Source organism: Antrostomus carolinensis, unplaced genomic scaffold, assembly GCF_000700745.2.
Source record: "Antrostomus carolinensis isolate BGI_N321 unplaced genomic scaffold, ASM70074v2 scaffold7493, whole genome shotgun sequence".
Lineage (NCBI taxonomy): Eukaryota > Metazoa > Chordata > Aves > Caprimulgiformes > Caprimulgidae > Antrostomus > Antrostomus carolinensis.
Window position 1 is genome coordinate 1 of NW_010304366.1, and position 15,623 is coordinate 15,623.

General features: G+C 38.3%; 1 protein-coding gene across 1 annotated transcript in view; it reads left to right on the forward strand.

Annotated features, from left to right (window-relative positions):
- Positions 1-532: 532 nt before the first annotated feature.
- Positions 533-15,623, forward strand: part of MLLT3 (MLLT3 super elongation complex subunit) — a gene marked incomplete at its 5' end in the record, with an annotated part of 34,034 nt that continues 18,943 nt past the window's right edge. The window contains one exon of the mRNA XM_010164417.1: positions 533-1,164. Within this exon, the coding sequence (XP_010162719.1) occupies positions 533-1,164 (632 nt within the window). The remainder of the gene's footprint in view (positions 1,165-15,623) is intronic.

Sequence of the window (15,623 nt, forward strand, 5' to 3'; positions counted from 1 at the left end):
GGAGTGATAGAGTGGGCTTTGGTGGGCATCCTGTAAATTGAAATGTCACTCTGCAGATTTGAAGTAGTATAAAAATGAAGCTTGTTTCTGGAGAAAGTGCTACAGGTGTTTGGTGTTTATAAGCTTTGCCTGCAACGTCATCAGGAGCACATGTTTTGCTCTAATTCTAAAGTAATTCTGTTAACAGTTTATGGGTCACATCCTGATCTTTCCTTATGCTTTGGTTTTTTTTACAGACAGCTCATGATTATTGTTAACGTGTCGTTATATTCATGTTATGATGTTTATTTTAAAACATATCTAATTCTTAAGGTAAAAACTAACTTGTATTGCAGATACTGACAAGCAGTGGTAACTGCTCATGTTCCACCACTTTGTAGCTGATAAGTTGACCAAAATGATGGGGTTTGTATCTGTTCTTTTATAGGTGTTTGCAGTTTCTGGTTTTCAATCTGCAGTTTCAAGTTTATAATATGAATCCTGTGTCCATATTGTGTCTGTCTTTTGACTTTTTTTTTTTTTTTTTGGTAAGTAAAATTTTGCATCTTCTCTTTGCAGGACCCAGCCAGGATTCTGAACACAAGTAGCAGCAGCAGCAGCAGTAGTAACAATTTTTCAAAGACCCACAAGATAACAAAGGAGCACAAGGAAAAAACTTCTAAAGACTTAAAAGAACATAAAAGTGCCTTCAAAGAACCTTCCAGGGAACACAACAAATCTTCCAAAGAATCCTATAAGAAGCCCAAAGAAAACAAAGCACTAAAAGATGAAAAAATAGTTCCTAAGATGGCCTTCAAGGAACCCAAACCCATATCCAAGGAGCCAAAATCTGAAAACACTCCCACCATTACAGGTGGGCAGCAACAAGAAAAGAAGATGCCTACAAAAAGGCCCTATGTTCTGCACTCTGATGAACCTTCTGCAAAAAAAAGAAAAAAAAGTGGCTCAGATTCGTTATTTAAAAGTTTCTCTAGTGCCCCACCACTGATTCTGACTTGTTCAGCTGACAAAAAACAGACAAAGGATAGATCTCAACTCAAGGTGGGGAGACTCAAAATTGAAAATGATGCACTGGAAAGGAAGACGCCTACTCTGCCACCGTTTGATGATATTGTAGATCCCAATGATTCTGACATGGATGAAAACATGTCCTCCAAATCCGAAGTAAGTGGTGTTTGGTTTTGTTTCATATGTGTTCAATATTCAGATTCTGTGGAATTGTGCACCATATTTGTATTTTCCTCTTCCTTTCTCCTGTCTCCTGGCAGATTGTTCAAACTGGAAGATGTGACTGCAGGCTGTTCAAATTTACACGTGTTCTAGTTGAGCTGTATTGCCTATTCAAGTCTACTCAATTTATAAATCTGTCAGCGTTATGATGAATGAGCACATGGGAGGTGGCTATAAATAATATTGCTCTTTTGATCTTGTTCTTTTGAATTTCATGTTTCTTGTGACAGAAAAGGAAATCGATTTAAATGCTTGTATTTCACAGTCTAAGTCTTTGTATTCAGGTGTTAGGGAATTCAGTAAATTCAGGAAAGGGTTGCAGTAAATCATTGTGTTGTTTGTTATTTTTTCTGCTAAATGGGCAGTTCTGTGATTGATGCCAGTTTTGTGGAAGAGGAGGAGTTCCTAGAATCCTCACTCTGATGAGGAGAATCTATCCAAAGTAACACGCTTTCCCAAGAAGAAAGATTGGTTTTTATGGGAGTTTACTTTCCTGAAAATATTTGTTTACTATGCCTGCCTGAAAGTATTTGTCTACTGTGCCTTCTCATCTGTTCCAAGCATCATTTGCTCTTGGTGGCTAGGATTTTAATCATTCTTCTAGCAGACTTTGGTTTTCAGAACTGTCTTTTTATAGGGAGGTGAGTAGGGAAGGAAAGGGATGGGAAGAGAAGGCTTGTTTGGTGCCTTTATTTGTGCCTGTGGCTAGAGGTAGTGTGCATGGTAAAGAGGAAATCTTTCCAGCCATGTCTGTTCAATTCTCTCATTTTTCCGTTTTGTTGTTGTGTGCCTCTGTTGCTGCTGTCAGATCTGTAGCCCTGCTTGCCCTCTCTGAAACACCCAATAAATACCCTGCTGTGGGGAGTTGACGACATTAGGTTTTTACTTCATAGAAACTTGCCACAAGGGAGAAAGTAATTTATTTCTGAACTGACCTTTTAATGACTGGTCCCTTAGGGCATGCAAAGGCTGTAAAACTTAGATATTGAATGGGAATGGCTCTGCTTTACTGCATGGCACTGGTGATATTGTGGTTGGGGTGGCATTCTCATTCTGGCTTAGAACTTACAAATTTGTCTTTAAACCTGAAAATATTCACACTCGTCAGCCTTGGTGTGAATTAATTTTTACTGACTTCAGAAGAGGCTGAATCTTCTATTTTAATTAATGTCTGTACCCTTAAGACTCACTAACTACCCTTAGTATAGCCAGCTAATTAACATAGATTTTGCTTTGAGATTTTCTACTCATTCAAATATGTGTCATGTAGTGGCACAAACACTTTTACTGGCACTTTTACTTTTTCTTCAAAGACAAAAGAATTGAGAGGAGCAACTACAACGTTACCTGGAATTTTGCAAATGCTGGCACTACAGAGGTGTGTGCTACATAGCAACTTGCAGATAACTGATGTGTGAAGAATCTGGATAGATGCTTAAAACCAATCTTTCTTATTTGTTGACATGCTTTTCTGTCTTTGTTGTCTTGTGGCCTCTTGGCCCATTACCAATCACATAAGAGGTGTTCTCTTGTGTTTTTCATAGGATGACACAAATCCACTTGCACTGCTGTCCATCATCCATCTGCAGTTGACCTGCAGGACATAAGGATTTCTTTAATTCTGTACTAAAGCAAATAAGCAGATTCAAGGTTTTCTAGTTCTGTGAGAACTGTTACTGAGAGGGTAAACTACCGGAGTCCACACAGAATAGAAGCAGATTTTGCTGGTCTGGGCTCTGGTGTATTTTAACATTGACATCCTTGATCATCAAACAGATGGGTTTTCAGTGGGAGGGCCAGTGTGGTCCACGTCTGTATGGGTGGAAAGGATGCCTGTCACTCTTGGACTGTGTTCATTAGTAAATCAGGCTGAGTATTAGTCTAGACAGTGACGGGATACTACTTGGAAAGTCCATAATATGTTCTTTTCAGAAAAGGTATCTAGAAAACCCAGAATAATTCCCGAAGGTGCCTGTGGATTCACGCCATTGTTTGTGCTGTAACCAGCTGGACAGCCTGGTTAATGAGTGTCTACAGAATTTCTCAAAGAGTCATTCCTTCTACACTTCATTAGTTTTAACCAGGGAGCCTAATGAAAGGCGACCAGGCAGTGTAATAGAGGTAATTCTGTATGTTGGAAAAAATAGTTTGAACTTTTTGTATGTGTTGGTGCGTTTCTAAGCATTTCAGGAAAAGAACTAGATTTTACAGATAGATCCATAAAGGGTATGTCCCATATATATAGTCATATAAAGAAAAAAAAAGTGAAAAGTTGCAGTGTTACTTAGAGAGTAATGGAAGGGAAAATATGATAATGCTTTTGCTATACAGGAACAGCTATATATCTCATTTTTTCAGATACAGCCCTGTTCAGTGAATTGAAGTGGGGTGTATCCTTTCAATTAATGTGCTTTAATTTCAGACAGAAAAGCAGGGTATGCTAAACCCTTCCCAACATTGGCATCATGCTCTGCCTAGGTCTGGGTGTTCAGAGTTGGCATACTATCCTTCACCTTCATGAAGTCAAGGAGGTAGAGGTTTAGTACCCTCAGAGAGTGGGATGGATTCTTTTTCATGTAGTTCAGCATGTCTGCCAATGGCTAATCCATATTCTAATCTGTCCCTTGAAGTTCAGGCTTAATAAGGCAGACAGGTGAGCTTACTATTGCCTTGGGGGCATTTCAGAAAGCCAGACACTGTCCTCTGATGTCCTGCAGTCAGTACCTGTTTTGAGCTCCAAATACCTCCATAAAATTACAGTGGGAAATAAAGTGAAATGCATCCTTGCTTATTGATAAACTTACTACCCTTCTGTGCATGACTTAAAGAATAAGACAATGTTATGGTTGTTCTGGCATGCGGTATGGTATGTATGTATGTGGTCTATTTGGCATATGCTGTGGTGTGTTACACTGCTCTATTTATTTTAACTCTGTTTTTCTGTTGACTGTGAGCTGTTGGTAAGTGAAACATGTCTACATTTCTCTTAACTCTGCTTTGTTGCGTATCACTTTTCAAATATGTCCGTGATTTAAAATGTGTGATAGACTTGGTGTTCAAAACAGTGTGCGTCTTTTTAGAGTTATGTGAGCTAGCAAAGCTATTCAGGAGCAACATGTATATTCAGTTAGAAATTACGCATAAAGACTGAGGAATTATTTTACTGGCGTTGGTATGAAGCATGTAAAGTAAGGTCTGGAATGAAAACATGTCAGGTTTATGGCTTTATTGAGATAGGAATATTAGTACAGTAAAACCTCCAGGCCCCTGTTTGCTGAAAAATCCTACTTTCTGCAAGGGCTAGGAGCCAAAGTAAGATCTCTTTCAAATAATATTTAAAGTTAGAAATGACAGACAGTAGTGAAATAGAACTCTGTGTAGAATTTTCATGTAGTTACCCAGGGAAAAAAAAAAAGGAGCTAGGTTTTAATTTTTTTGTGATACTGTGACTCTCTTAAAATCTTTAATGATGCAGAATAGGATTGATAATGATTATGTCCTTCATTGCAGGCTGGGCACTGTGGGTTTGCGGCCTCTCATATTCTTAGAATCTTTAATTTTTGCTTGATATTTCAATGCATTATTTCTGCATTTGGTAACTTTTATTCAGGTCTGAATGCTGCTCTTAAAACCTTGGCAGCCACTCTTGTGGTGATTGTTTGCCCATAGTACTCCTGTGTCGAGGAGGTAATTCAGTAGTTGCAAACAGGTTAGCATTAGCAGGTCATGTAAATATTGTACAGTCCAAGGTGGTTCCTGCCAGATATGTGCTCAGAGAGAAACAGTGGCCTCAGATAATCAGACCTCCTTAGAGAAATGGTAGCAGTCACAAGTATGCTCTAAGGTCTTCGGCATCTACTGTAATAATGGCACATTTCAGCTGCTATACTAAGCCTATTTTTATTAGTTGTTACTATGAAGGGAAAAATGCTTTGGCTTTGCTCACAAAAGTTTAAATGCACATTAGGCTGCTCTGTATGTGGTGAGATGAACCATGGGTAGATGAGGAAGCAGCAAGATTGACAGGTAGTGATTCTTCTGTGGCAGCAAGCTCAGATGTTAAACTGAGATACCTCTGTTACCATGTTGTGTTAGGAAATTGCTGGCTTACAAAAATGTATGGATTTAGAAATAAAATAGTGGAGAGAAACTATGTAGATATGGTTAAATGTCCAGGTTGCAAATGTAATGTTGTGAGAGTCAGGAAATTTTGCATTCTTGAGGGAAATTCATGGGTATTGAATTGTTTTTTAAACTTTCAGGAAATATCATATTTTGACCACAGAAATAACATCATATTTAGGCTATTAGTTATTAGGCTACTAGTTCAGAGTCAGTATTTTACTTTATTCACAAGGGTTAGCTACATCCATTTCAGTGGGGACTACTCATGTGGATTAGCTTTATTATTTGCATTAGTGTATTTCTGGATTCTATTCACCTGCTAGCCTGGAGAAAGTAAGGATCTTTGATTGGGTATATGCAGTGCCAATATTTTCATTATATTCTTTCTTTTTTGGCAAAAAAAGACAGTACCTGGTCCAGTAAAGTCAGGACAGTTTTTGTGAGGCCTAGATGATTGCAGCCAAAATGCTAAACATGGGATATTTTATTTTAATAGTAATCAAGTGAGATCTCCTTTATACGGATTTCATTGGTTTGAAGTTGCTTTATCTGCGTATATACATTATGTTGGGATCCAGAGAAATGGCTCCATATAGTTAAAAAAGAAATCCAACACCTGTTAGTTACCAGGTGAAATAGTTTAACTATGTCTACAGTAGTTAGATCTTTTATTTTTTATGCGGAACCATCAAGTTTACAGTTGTTTTCTTTGGCAAAAATGGCATGTTTTATTCATATGCCTTTGAAGGTTTGCTGCCAAACTCCCCATGAAATTCATTAGATAATTTTCGTAACACTTTCCATTCAGAAGCTTGTAATCTAGTAATGATTGATTTGAATTCTCCAGGACACACCATAAATGCACAATTTAATTTTTATATTTTAAAAGACTGAGTAATCCCCTGAAGTTTAAATTTTATCAAGGCAGGATAAAGGCTGCCTGAACTTGTTAGTGCTGTGAGTGTATCATGTGTCATGCCTGTGTAGAATTAATGTCAATTCATTGCCTGCTGAAGCGGGACTGCCATTCAGCTCTTCATGCTGTGGAGCCCTGTGGTTGTCCTGGGTGTTAGCATTCGATGCCGCAGTTCTGGGGAATGCTGGGGGGCCCTTTTGGAATGGGCAAGGGATGCTCCTGATGAACAGCATGTGCCTGACCCACATGCGAGAGTGATAGTGTCTGTGTGTCACTGTACTTCCAGTACCGACGTGTGCGTGTAACCCTGGTACAGGGAATAAATGAAAGCAGATGTAACCCAGCGGTGCTCTGTCTCGCCTTCTGTGTGGTTGCCTTACGACAACAGTGTCCGCTCCTTCACTGCAAAATCAAGGCGTGCCAGGCAGCAGTTACTATTTAGGGAAAGCCTTAACGCCTGCATGTGATAGTTTAACTTAGCTGGTAGCCAAACAAGACACAGCCACTTACAGCCCTGTCCCCCTCCCCAGGGAATCCGGGAGAGAATTAGAGGGGTAAAGGTCAGGAGACTTGTAGGTTGAGATAAGAACAATTTAATAATTAAGTAATAGTATAATATTATAGAGTATAATAATAGAGTAAATAGTATAATAATAGAGTAAAATAAAATTAAAATAGTAATAATAATAACAGCAACAACAACGATGATAATTAAATAAATAAATAGAGAGAGTGATGCAGAGTACAGTTTCTCACCACCCGCTGATAATGATCCTGGAGGAGCAAAAAGGAACTCCGAAACCCAAATTGCAATCCCAGAAAAGTGAACCCAAGCAATTCCCAAGAGAACGGCCTGTTTCCAGTCAGCCCAGGTTAATATACTAAACATTCCATAAGATATGGAATATCTTATTGGCATATCCAACTGCCAATTCTGGGTTTTACTGACTACTGCACTTTTCTTCTCCCCATGCCCCTTCCAGTCCCCTGTTCTTGGAAACTACCCAGGCACGGTGTCCTTGTACCTTATCAACATTTCTTTTCATAACAATCTTCACTGAAACCAAAACACAGTGCTTTCTAGCTACTAAGGGGAAAGTTAATCCTATCCTAGCAAAAAACCACAGGAGAATACCCACCCCTTATTCCATACCATTTATGTCATATTTCAGTTCCACTTTAAAAAAAAAAAAAAAAGAAATCAATATATTTACATACACACACACACGTATATTATTCCCTTAATTTACGGACCGTTCCTTCATAATGTGTATTGAGTTCACTTAGTCTATAACCTTGGGTTCTGTCTGTCGTGACAGTCTTTTAAGGCAAGAGAGATGATGTGAAGTTTGCACAGTCAAATGAGCAAGTAAGTAGGTGACATTGGACACAGAAGGAGGATGGTGTGTAGTCTCTGTTGCATTCTGCATCCAGAACTCGTAGCTGGGATATCTAGCACAGTCCATGCTCAGTGTCTGTGGGCTGAAGATGTTGATCACAGCAAGACAAGGCTGCCTCATTCTAGGACATGTATGTAGGGTTTTTCAAATTATTTTGAGTCATGTTACGTCTTCTTGTCATGGATGTCTGAACCTCCATGAAGGAATTGCTTACTGTGTACTAACTGTGCTGCAAGCCACCTGGCAAAAGTGAAGGAAATTATGTTCTGTGTTGTAGGAATTAATCTTTCAGCGAGCAGAATTAGGAGATAAGATAAATTAAGCTATTTGCATTTGTCAGAATCTGTTTAAATATCTACTTGTATAAACACTTCAGAGTGACATAAGAGGAGAATGTTTAAAGGTGACTGATAGTATGTACCCCATCACCAGGAGAGCTGTGTTCTGTAGCTGAGGTTAACAGACATCTCTGCTGGTGCCTGAGCACCCCAAGGAAAGATTATTCATATGCCTGAGGATGATGGGTACCAGGGTCAGAAGAAACTGGATTGTTGGCGTCAACATTGATTACCCTATAAAAAAAAAACCAACATTGTGAAGTTTATGCCCTTAAATGCCATTGTTGGTCAGCAGTTATGATTAGGACAGAAGTAAATCAATAACTTTCCCTCTTTGTGTGAGGTCATTTCAGGTGTTACCTAAATAGTGGGAGAAGACTGCATATGAGTCCAACCTATGTGTTTTTAGTGATTCAGATTATCAACCACAAAAGTATCATGGTTTAAACTATGACAGAGAGATATAGGCTGTGAAAATTTTAATTTCTTTCATTGTATGAGTAATCTTTTTCCATTGCCTGTTCTGCTATAATGCAGTTCAGTTAATACATTGTAATTTTATTCTATGGATGAAAAGGATGTGGTTTCAAGACAGTGTTTATTGCATTGCAACTTCCACAATGAGAGTAAAATAAAAAAGTGGGCAGAAATATCAAGCAAAGAGCCATGGTCTGAATATTCTGGACAAGAACAGTTCAGGTGCTAAGTTCCTCTCAGGCTCAAGGCAGGGAAAGGCAAGTTGAAGGCAAAAGGAAAAAGCCACTCTGAGTGACCTAAATTTGCTTTGGCAGAGGACTATTAGGAGTAGATAAAATTTTGTGAGTTAAGTGTTACAGTTTTAGCCAAAGAAAACATTTTGTATACATGACAATTCAGCTTGATTTATTTGTGCGATATGCAGCCTTTTTGATCCTTTGAACACTGTAAAACTCAAGATTGACCAGACTTGTAGTACATGCGATCTCAATTTAGCTAATATTTTAATAACTTCAGTTACCTGTATCAGTTACGTTACAAGTATATTACTACTAATATAAAGCTGAGATCATGCTATTGAAAACCTATTTTAAGTCTCCAAAGCACAGACAAGGAGCTTTAAATGAGTATTATTTTTTGTAGTAATCAGTAAAAGTACATGTGTAGGCAAAGTTACAGCACACAGAGGTGTCAGCCATAAATGGTAAAATATGAGAAAGATGACAACAGTCTGTTCTGTGGGGTTTTTTTTCTGAAAATCAGAATTGTATAGTTCTGTGTGTATATAATATGCATGATCTTTTGTGAAAACTACTAAACAAATACACTACAATATTAGCATAGAGCAAGTGATTAGGAGCCATACTGACATATGCCTCAGAAATTTCTATAGAGAAAAATGTGTTTTCTGTTGCATACTGTTGCCAACCATGACATGTAAAAATCATTGTTCAGTCTACAGTATCACAAGATTTGCTAAAAATTATGAAACTTTAAGAAATAGTTTGAGAGGCTTTGTTTTGTCTTAGGGACTCCTGAATTTTTTAGGATACAACATAGCTTTTTGTATTTTTTTTTCCTCTACAGCTTTTCACTTAAACTGGGATGTACTGAAATGAAAGCTGAGATTTTCACATAAAAATTTGAATGCCAGGAGTTAAGTCTGAGAAAACAGTAAATATGATGAGACTTGCTATAAAACTGACAAGGCCAATAAAGATGGCATGTAAGAGCTGCACTAGATCTATGGTGAAATTTTGGGCAATTTTTTTTTTTTTTTTTTTTTTTTTCTGGGGTATGGGTTCAGGAGTGAGGGCTCTGCAATAGCAAAGACAGTGCAGAGGGACTGCAGCTGTGCTTCAGAAGAAAAGTTGTCAGTTTTCTTATATTTAGGTCTGTGCGAACTGGGACTGCATCAACACCTGTCCTTGTCAGCTCTGATATGTAAAATAGGGCACAGGAGAGAAAATGGGGCAAGAGAGGAGGATGGGGTGGTGTTTGCTTCCAATACAGCAGCTGTCAGGGCTGGCCAGAACTGCTGCCACCTATTTTCTGCTACTGCTATTAGTCCCATTAGAGCAAAAAATCTAGATTAGTTGAATGAAACTCTCTCACTGGCTTTAATACCTAGGTTGAATTTTTCTAGTTTGTGTCTAGTACTAAAATTGAGGGTTAGACTTTCTTTCTAAAACACATTTCTCTCCTTTGTTGGCTTATGAGAACTTCATGTATAGAATGTGTGAAGGTTCTTAAAGGGAAAGTTTAAAAACTGTAAAGTTGGACTCCCAAAAAATCAGTATCTGAGTATTGCTTGTCAGCTTATTTTGGCCTTTCCACACTTACCAGAGTACAGACAGTCACCATTTTCTAATCAAAGGGTTTGCATGCCACTGAGCTTACAAGATAAGCGATATTTTTGAAACAAGTGATTTATTTAGGATATCTTCACCTTCCATCAAGGGCCCCATTTTTTCTTTTCATGTAATTCAGATTTAGAATAGAGTATAGAGCTGTTAACTTCCCCACATTGTGCTGCTCATACTTTATTAATTCCTTTCTGGGGAAATGTGGTCCAGATAACAGAGTTTTTAGTGCCAATTTTTAAAAGCCTAAAACTTATAGAACCCTGTCTTTGCCAGCATTACTTACATATTTAGAACAGAGTTTTAATTCTTCTTGGTTAGAGTTATCTGACTTTGTTTCATCTTTAGTTTGCTCATTATCTTGTAAGCGTGACATCCATGGAAACTGTAATGTTATCTGTGCTACATGAGAAAACATAATCTTCCCTCCTGTACTACTTTGCCTGCTTTACTGTTTGTGTTCTGCTCTTACCAATAAGATTTCTTCAGCAAAAATACTCCTATGGGCCGTGGCCTTTGATAGTGCTTCATCTTTCAACTGTATTGTGCAATGTACTGCAAAAGAAATTTTTTATCCACTTGTGTTAGCTCAGTGTCCTGTGCGTAAGTCTTCTCTAAGTCTTACACTAGCTTGAGTATTTCTGAGTCTTAGCAGTGTCTCAAATTTATTTTTCATTTATAAAGCTGTAACAAAAAATATACATACATATAGAAGGAGAATGATTTTCTTTCAAAAGTAGATGCATGTTTCAGTAGGACAGTCTCTAAAGAAATGCAGATCCTGCTTCATCCAGTGCAATTGTTCAGACAAAACAGTTGCAATGTTTGGCTTAAGGCCTTTTCTGAATACTAAATGTTAAATGAAGGATGTGTTTCAGATTCACAGAGTCACAGACTAGTTGAGGTTGGAAGGAGTTTCTGGTGGTCATCTGGTCAAACTCCCCTCCTCAACCAAGGCCACTTAGAGCTGGTTGCCTAGGACCATGTCTGGATGGTTTTTAAGTATCTCTAAGGAGGGAGACTCCACAGTCTCTCTGGGCAACCTGTGCCCATACTTGGTCACCCTCACAGTTCAAAAGTGTTTCCTGATGTTCAAAGGGAACCTCATGTGTTTCTGTTTGTGTCCATTGCCTCTGGTCCTGTCACTGAGCACCACTGAAGAGAGCCTGGCTCCATCCTCTTTGCAATACCCTTTCAGGTATTTACATTAATAAGATCTATCAGGACCCCCAGTTCCTTTTCTGCCAAGCTGCTTTCCAGCTGGGTGGTCCCCAGAATATGTTGGTGCCTGGTACTGTTATTCCCCAGGCTCAGGACTTCACACTTCCTTGTTGAACTTCACAAGGTTCCTGTTAGCCCATTTCACCAGCCCCTGAAGGTGGCAGAATGACCTTCTGGTATATCGGGCACTCCTCCAGTTTTGCGTAGTCAGCAAACTTGCTGAGGGCACACTCTGCACCATCATCTAGATCATTAATGAAGATGTTAAACAGGACTGAACTCAGTATTGGCCCCTGGAGTATACTGCTAGCTACTGCCCTCCAAATAGACTTTGCACCTCTGGGCCCAGCCATTCAGCCAATTTTCAATCCACATCACTGTCTGCTCATCTTGGTGAAGCCATGCTGATTACTCCTGATGATTTTCTCATCCTTAAGTGGCTGGAAATGGTTTCCAGGATTAGCTTCTCCAACACCTTCCCAGGATTTGAGGTGAGGCTGACTGGTCTGTAGTACCCCAGGTCTTCCTTCTTGAAGACAGGAATGATATTTGCTTTCCTCCAATATTTGGGCACTTCTTCCAGTCACCATGATCAATCAAAGATTATTGAGAGTGGTCTTGCAGTTACATCTGCCAGCTCCCTCATTGCTCCTGGGTGTGTCCTGTCAGGGCCCATGGACTTGCACAGGTAGCAGATACAGAGTCAACTTAATTAACGAAGAACAACATCTCCATCAGTGATACAGATTTTTTTGTTTGAAATTACCATAAATAATGAAGGCAGCTAATTGTCTCAATACCTTAGGTCACAATCTCTACCAAATGACTGTCTCTGCCTCCTTTCAAAAATCAATAACCTATCATTTCCTGTTTAAATTTTACATCTCCTTAATCTTAACTTCTCTGAATAATTGTTTAATTCCCTATGTGTCATAGTTATGAATAATTATTTCAATTTCTATAAGAAAATAATTAATTTCACTTACCACTCCATCTTTCCTGTGAGATTGCCATCTGTAATCTAACTTTTTTAGAACAGTTTTACCCTGCCTCAGAGGTTAGTTGTTATTGTAAGAGCTTGGCAGGAGATGCGGTGATACAAAATTTGGGGAGGGTGCAGGTGGCTCAGTTCAGGCTTATGAACATCAAAACGGTGTCTCCCTGTGGCGGTCGCAGGTGTGGGCAGTTGGTGGATGAGGTGGGGTTGTTCTGTCCCTTGAGCTACGGGTAAGTTGGATTTCTCTGCTGAAAGCTGAGGTAGTGGTCAGTGACATGGTGCTTAAGAGGCAGTGGAAGTTGTAAGTACAGGAGTCCTGTTGGAGAAGAAGGCTTGTCCTGGGGGAGCATGTTCCTCCTCTCTGAGAAGCTAACTTTGGGCAAAGTGGGAGTGGAAGTAATACTCAGCTATAGGCAGTTTTAAGTGGATAAACTTTTCGGTATGTATGGCACAGGGAAGCATGGATCTTTAGAATATTGTGCATAAAAGTAGGAACTATGTAGACAGGTTGATATGAAATGGGATATTACTGCATCACTTAAAGTTTATTTCAGGAAACCATATGTAAGCTTTCTTTAAAAATGGTTCAGGAGAAGGCAAGAAAAGCCATTGTCATCCATATACAAATGTTTTCTATTTTTTTAATGTAAATTATGGGGTTTATTTTTAGAAGAAGTTAGGTGAATTTTTACAACCATGAAATGTTATAGAAACAGCTCTATTATATCCTGTTTCATAAACAGGTGAGTTTGCCTGAAAATTATTTGCAGCTTAAGAGTAAGTTGTACTACTTGTAAAAATAGAAAAGTTTGGAAATGACAGAAACCAAGTGATTTGGAGCTAGTGAAAAAGGTACCATTTCAGGGAAAACTTGAGCCAAATAGAAGTGCCTTTTCTTGCTGAACAGTTTCAAAGCACAGAATCCCTCAACCAGGCCTAATAAAGAAGCCAGTGTCTCCTGTACATCAGTGTGAGAGCCCTAAAATGAAAGAGACTCGCTAAGAATGCAATAAATCATATTGGATCATTGCACTAATGAACAGTTTGGGCCCAAACTCTCATTAGCTTGTCTGCAGGAAGAGAAAACTAGTAAAACAGGAAAAGGGCATATGAGAAAAGCTCTTTGCTGGTACTATATTAAGCTTTTATTGTTGAAGGACACCCTTTAGCTAATTTCAGACCTGTTAAAAACAAAAATCTGTTTGGTGATTAGAGCAGAAAGCCCAAGTGAATAAAACCATAAATACCGAAGTCCTTGGAATAACAGCCTATAAAACTGTCAAAAAGCATTGCTTAAGTGACAAAAGATAGCCTCTGGTAACTAGAAGCATCAGCTCTGTAGGCACTAATTCATATTCATATATGGAAGGCATATTTTTAGTTCCTTCTGAAAAGAAAAGTCTTTTCTGTTAATAATGTTCATTCTTATGTTTAAAGCAGCTGTTTCCTCTGGACGCTCTCAGCCCAGATTTCTTAAAGTGAAAAAAGCTAGGTTTAATTTCCAATACTTAATAATTTTAACATTTAAGCTAATCTGTATTTCTTGGAATAAATTTTCAGATAGGGCTGTTTAAGGAAATAATGTAAATTCTTCCAAGAGGCATTAAGAGCCCTTTTTAAAAGAGTATGGATGATCATTTGCGTTTCACTGGGACTTTATGGTTTGGCTTCTCAAAGTGATCCTGCTAAAGCAGAGTAAAATTTTTACCAGGAAGATATAACAACTTTATATGTATTCATATCCATTCCGGCTTGTGATCCTCTTTCAGTTAGTTAATGCTGGGAGACAATTTTGACATAGAGGACTTTTACTGGTGTTTGCATGCCTTATAACATGAATGAGATCAGGCCTTTTCCCTTTTTTAATTTCCAGTGAACTGGTTCAAAAAAAAGAAGTGAAGTTTTAAGTGACAGATATCTTCATACCTGTGTGACTTTTTTTTTCCTAGTTTTAGCACTTCTTCAAGTATTTTAAACTGAATATGATAGTCGTTTAGTGTTTCTCACTTTTTTAAAGGAATGGATTTTATGTAAGTTAAGGTTCACGTTGAAATCAATAAAGGAAAAATACAGTTAATGGAAATCTGCAGAACGCTGTTGTAAGCTAATAATTTTGCTACAGAAAGCAGAAAGTGACAGATAAACCAAATGTTTAAGAGTAACCTGAAGCTGGAAGACTGAAATTAGTTTCCAGAATGGTGATGTCTTTAAAGTTTGCATTGACTCTTGCTTTTCATCAGTTCAGTCTTTTTCATGTTACCATAATTATTTTACAGCTAAAAATCTTGTATTGTTTTGCAAAAGTTCAAGCAGATAAAAGTTTTTTTCAGAATTACTTGATTTTTGAAGCAGTGTCCAATGATGCTGCAATGTCTTCCAAAAAGTTCTGATGCTGTTGAGCATGTAAGAATCTCTCTCTCTGTAATCGGAAATGTGTTGTGTTGTTGGTTGCATTGGGTTTTCTTGAACAGGGTTGCTTCACCATTATACAGGCTCTCTATACACATGCAGTCAGGTGCAGAGTCTGCATTTTGACTGTGTACCTGTGAGAACTGGAGCTGGTGGTGTTGATTTGAGGAAGGCAGATGTTAATGGTGTTTTTCTCAAGCATTCTGTTGCCCAAATAGGAATCTCTTATTGTTAGAAAAGGCAATAAAAGGCTGTAAGTCTGCCTACTGAAAAGGCAGCAAGTGATTTATGGAGAAAAAGCAACTATTAGGCTTAAGCAGCCTGTGTGTGAGTGAAAACTGAGTTTTACAGTGACTGGATATTACTGCTGCTGTTTTTGATAACAATTTAGTTCTAACTTAATCATGAGGGATATTGTACAGGCAAGGAGAGTCAGAAGACTTTCCTTAGCCTGGATAACATGTCACGATGACACAGTTGCATAAAATTTAAAGTGTAAGCAGGTTTTCTTTTCAATAGTAGATTTCTAGATAGTTACTTCCTAACCTTATTTTGACCGTTCCTTCAGTATGGACATTTCTTTCTTGTTTTATGTACTCTATTAGCACCCACTGTGCCTACATACCAGGTGCGTTCTTTGTCTCGTGC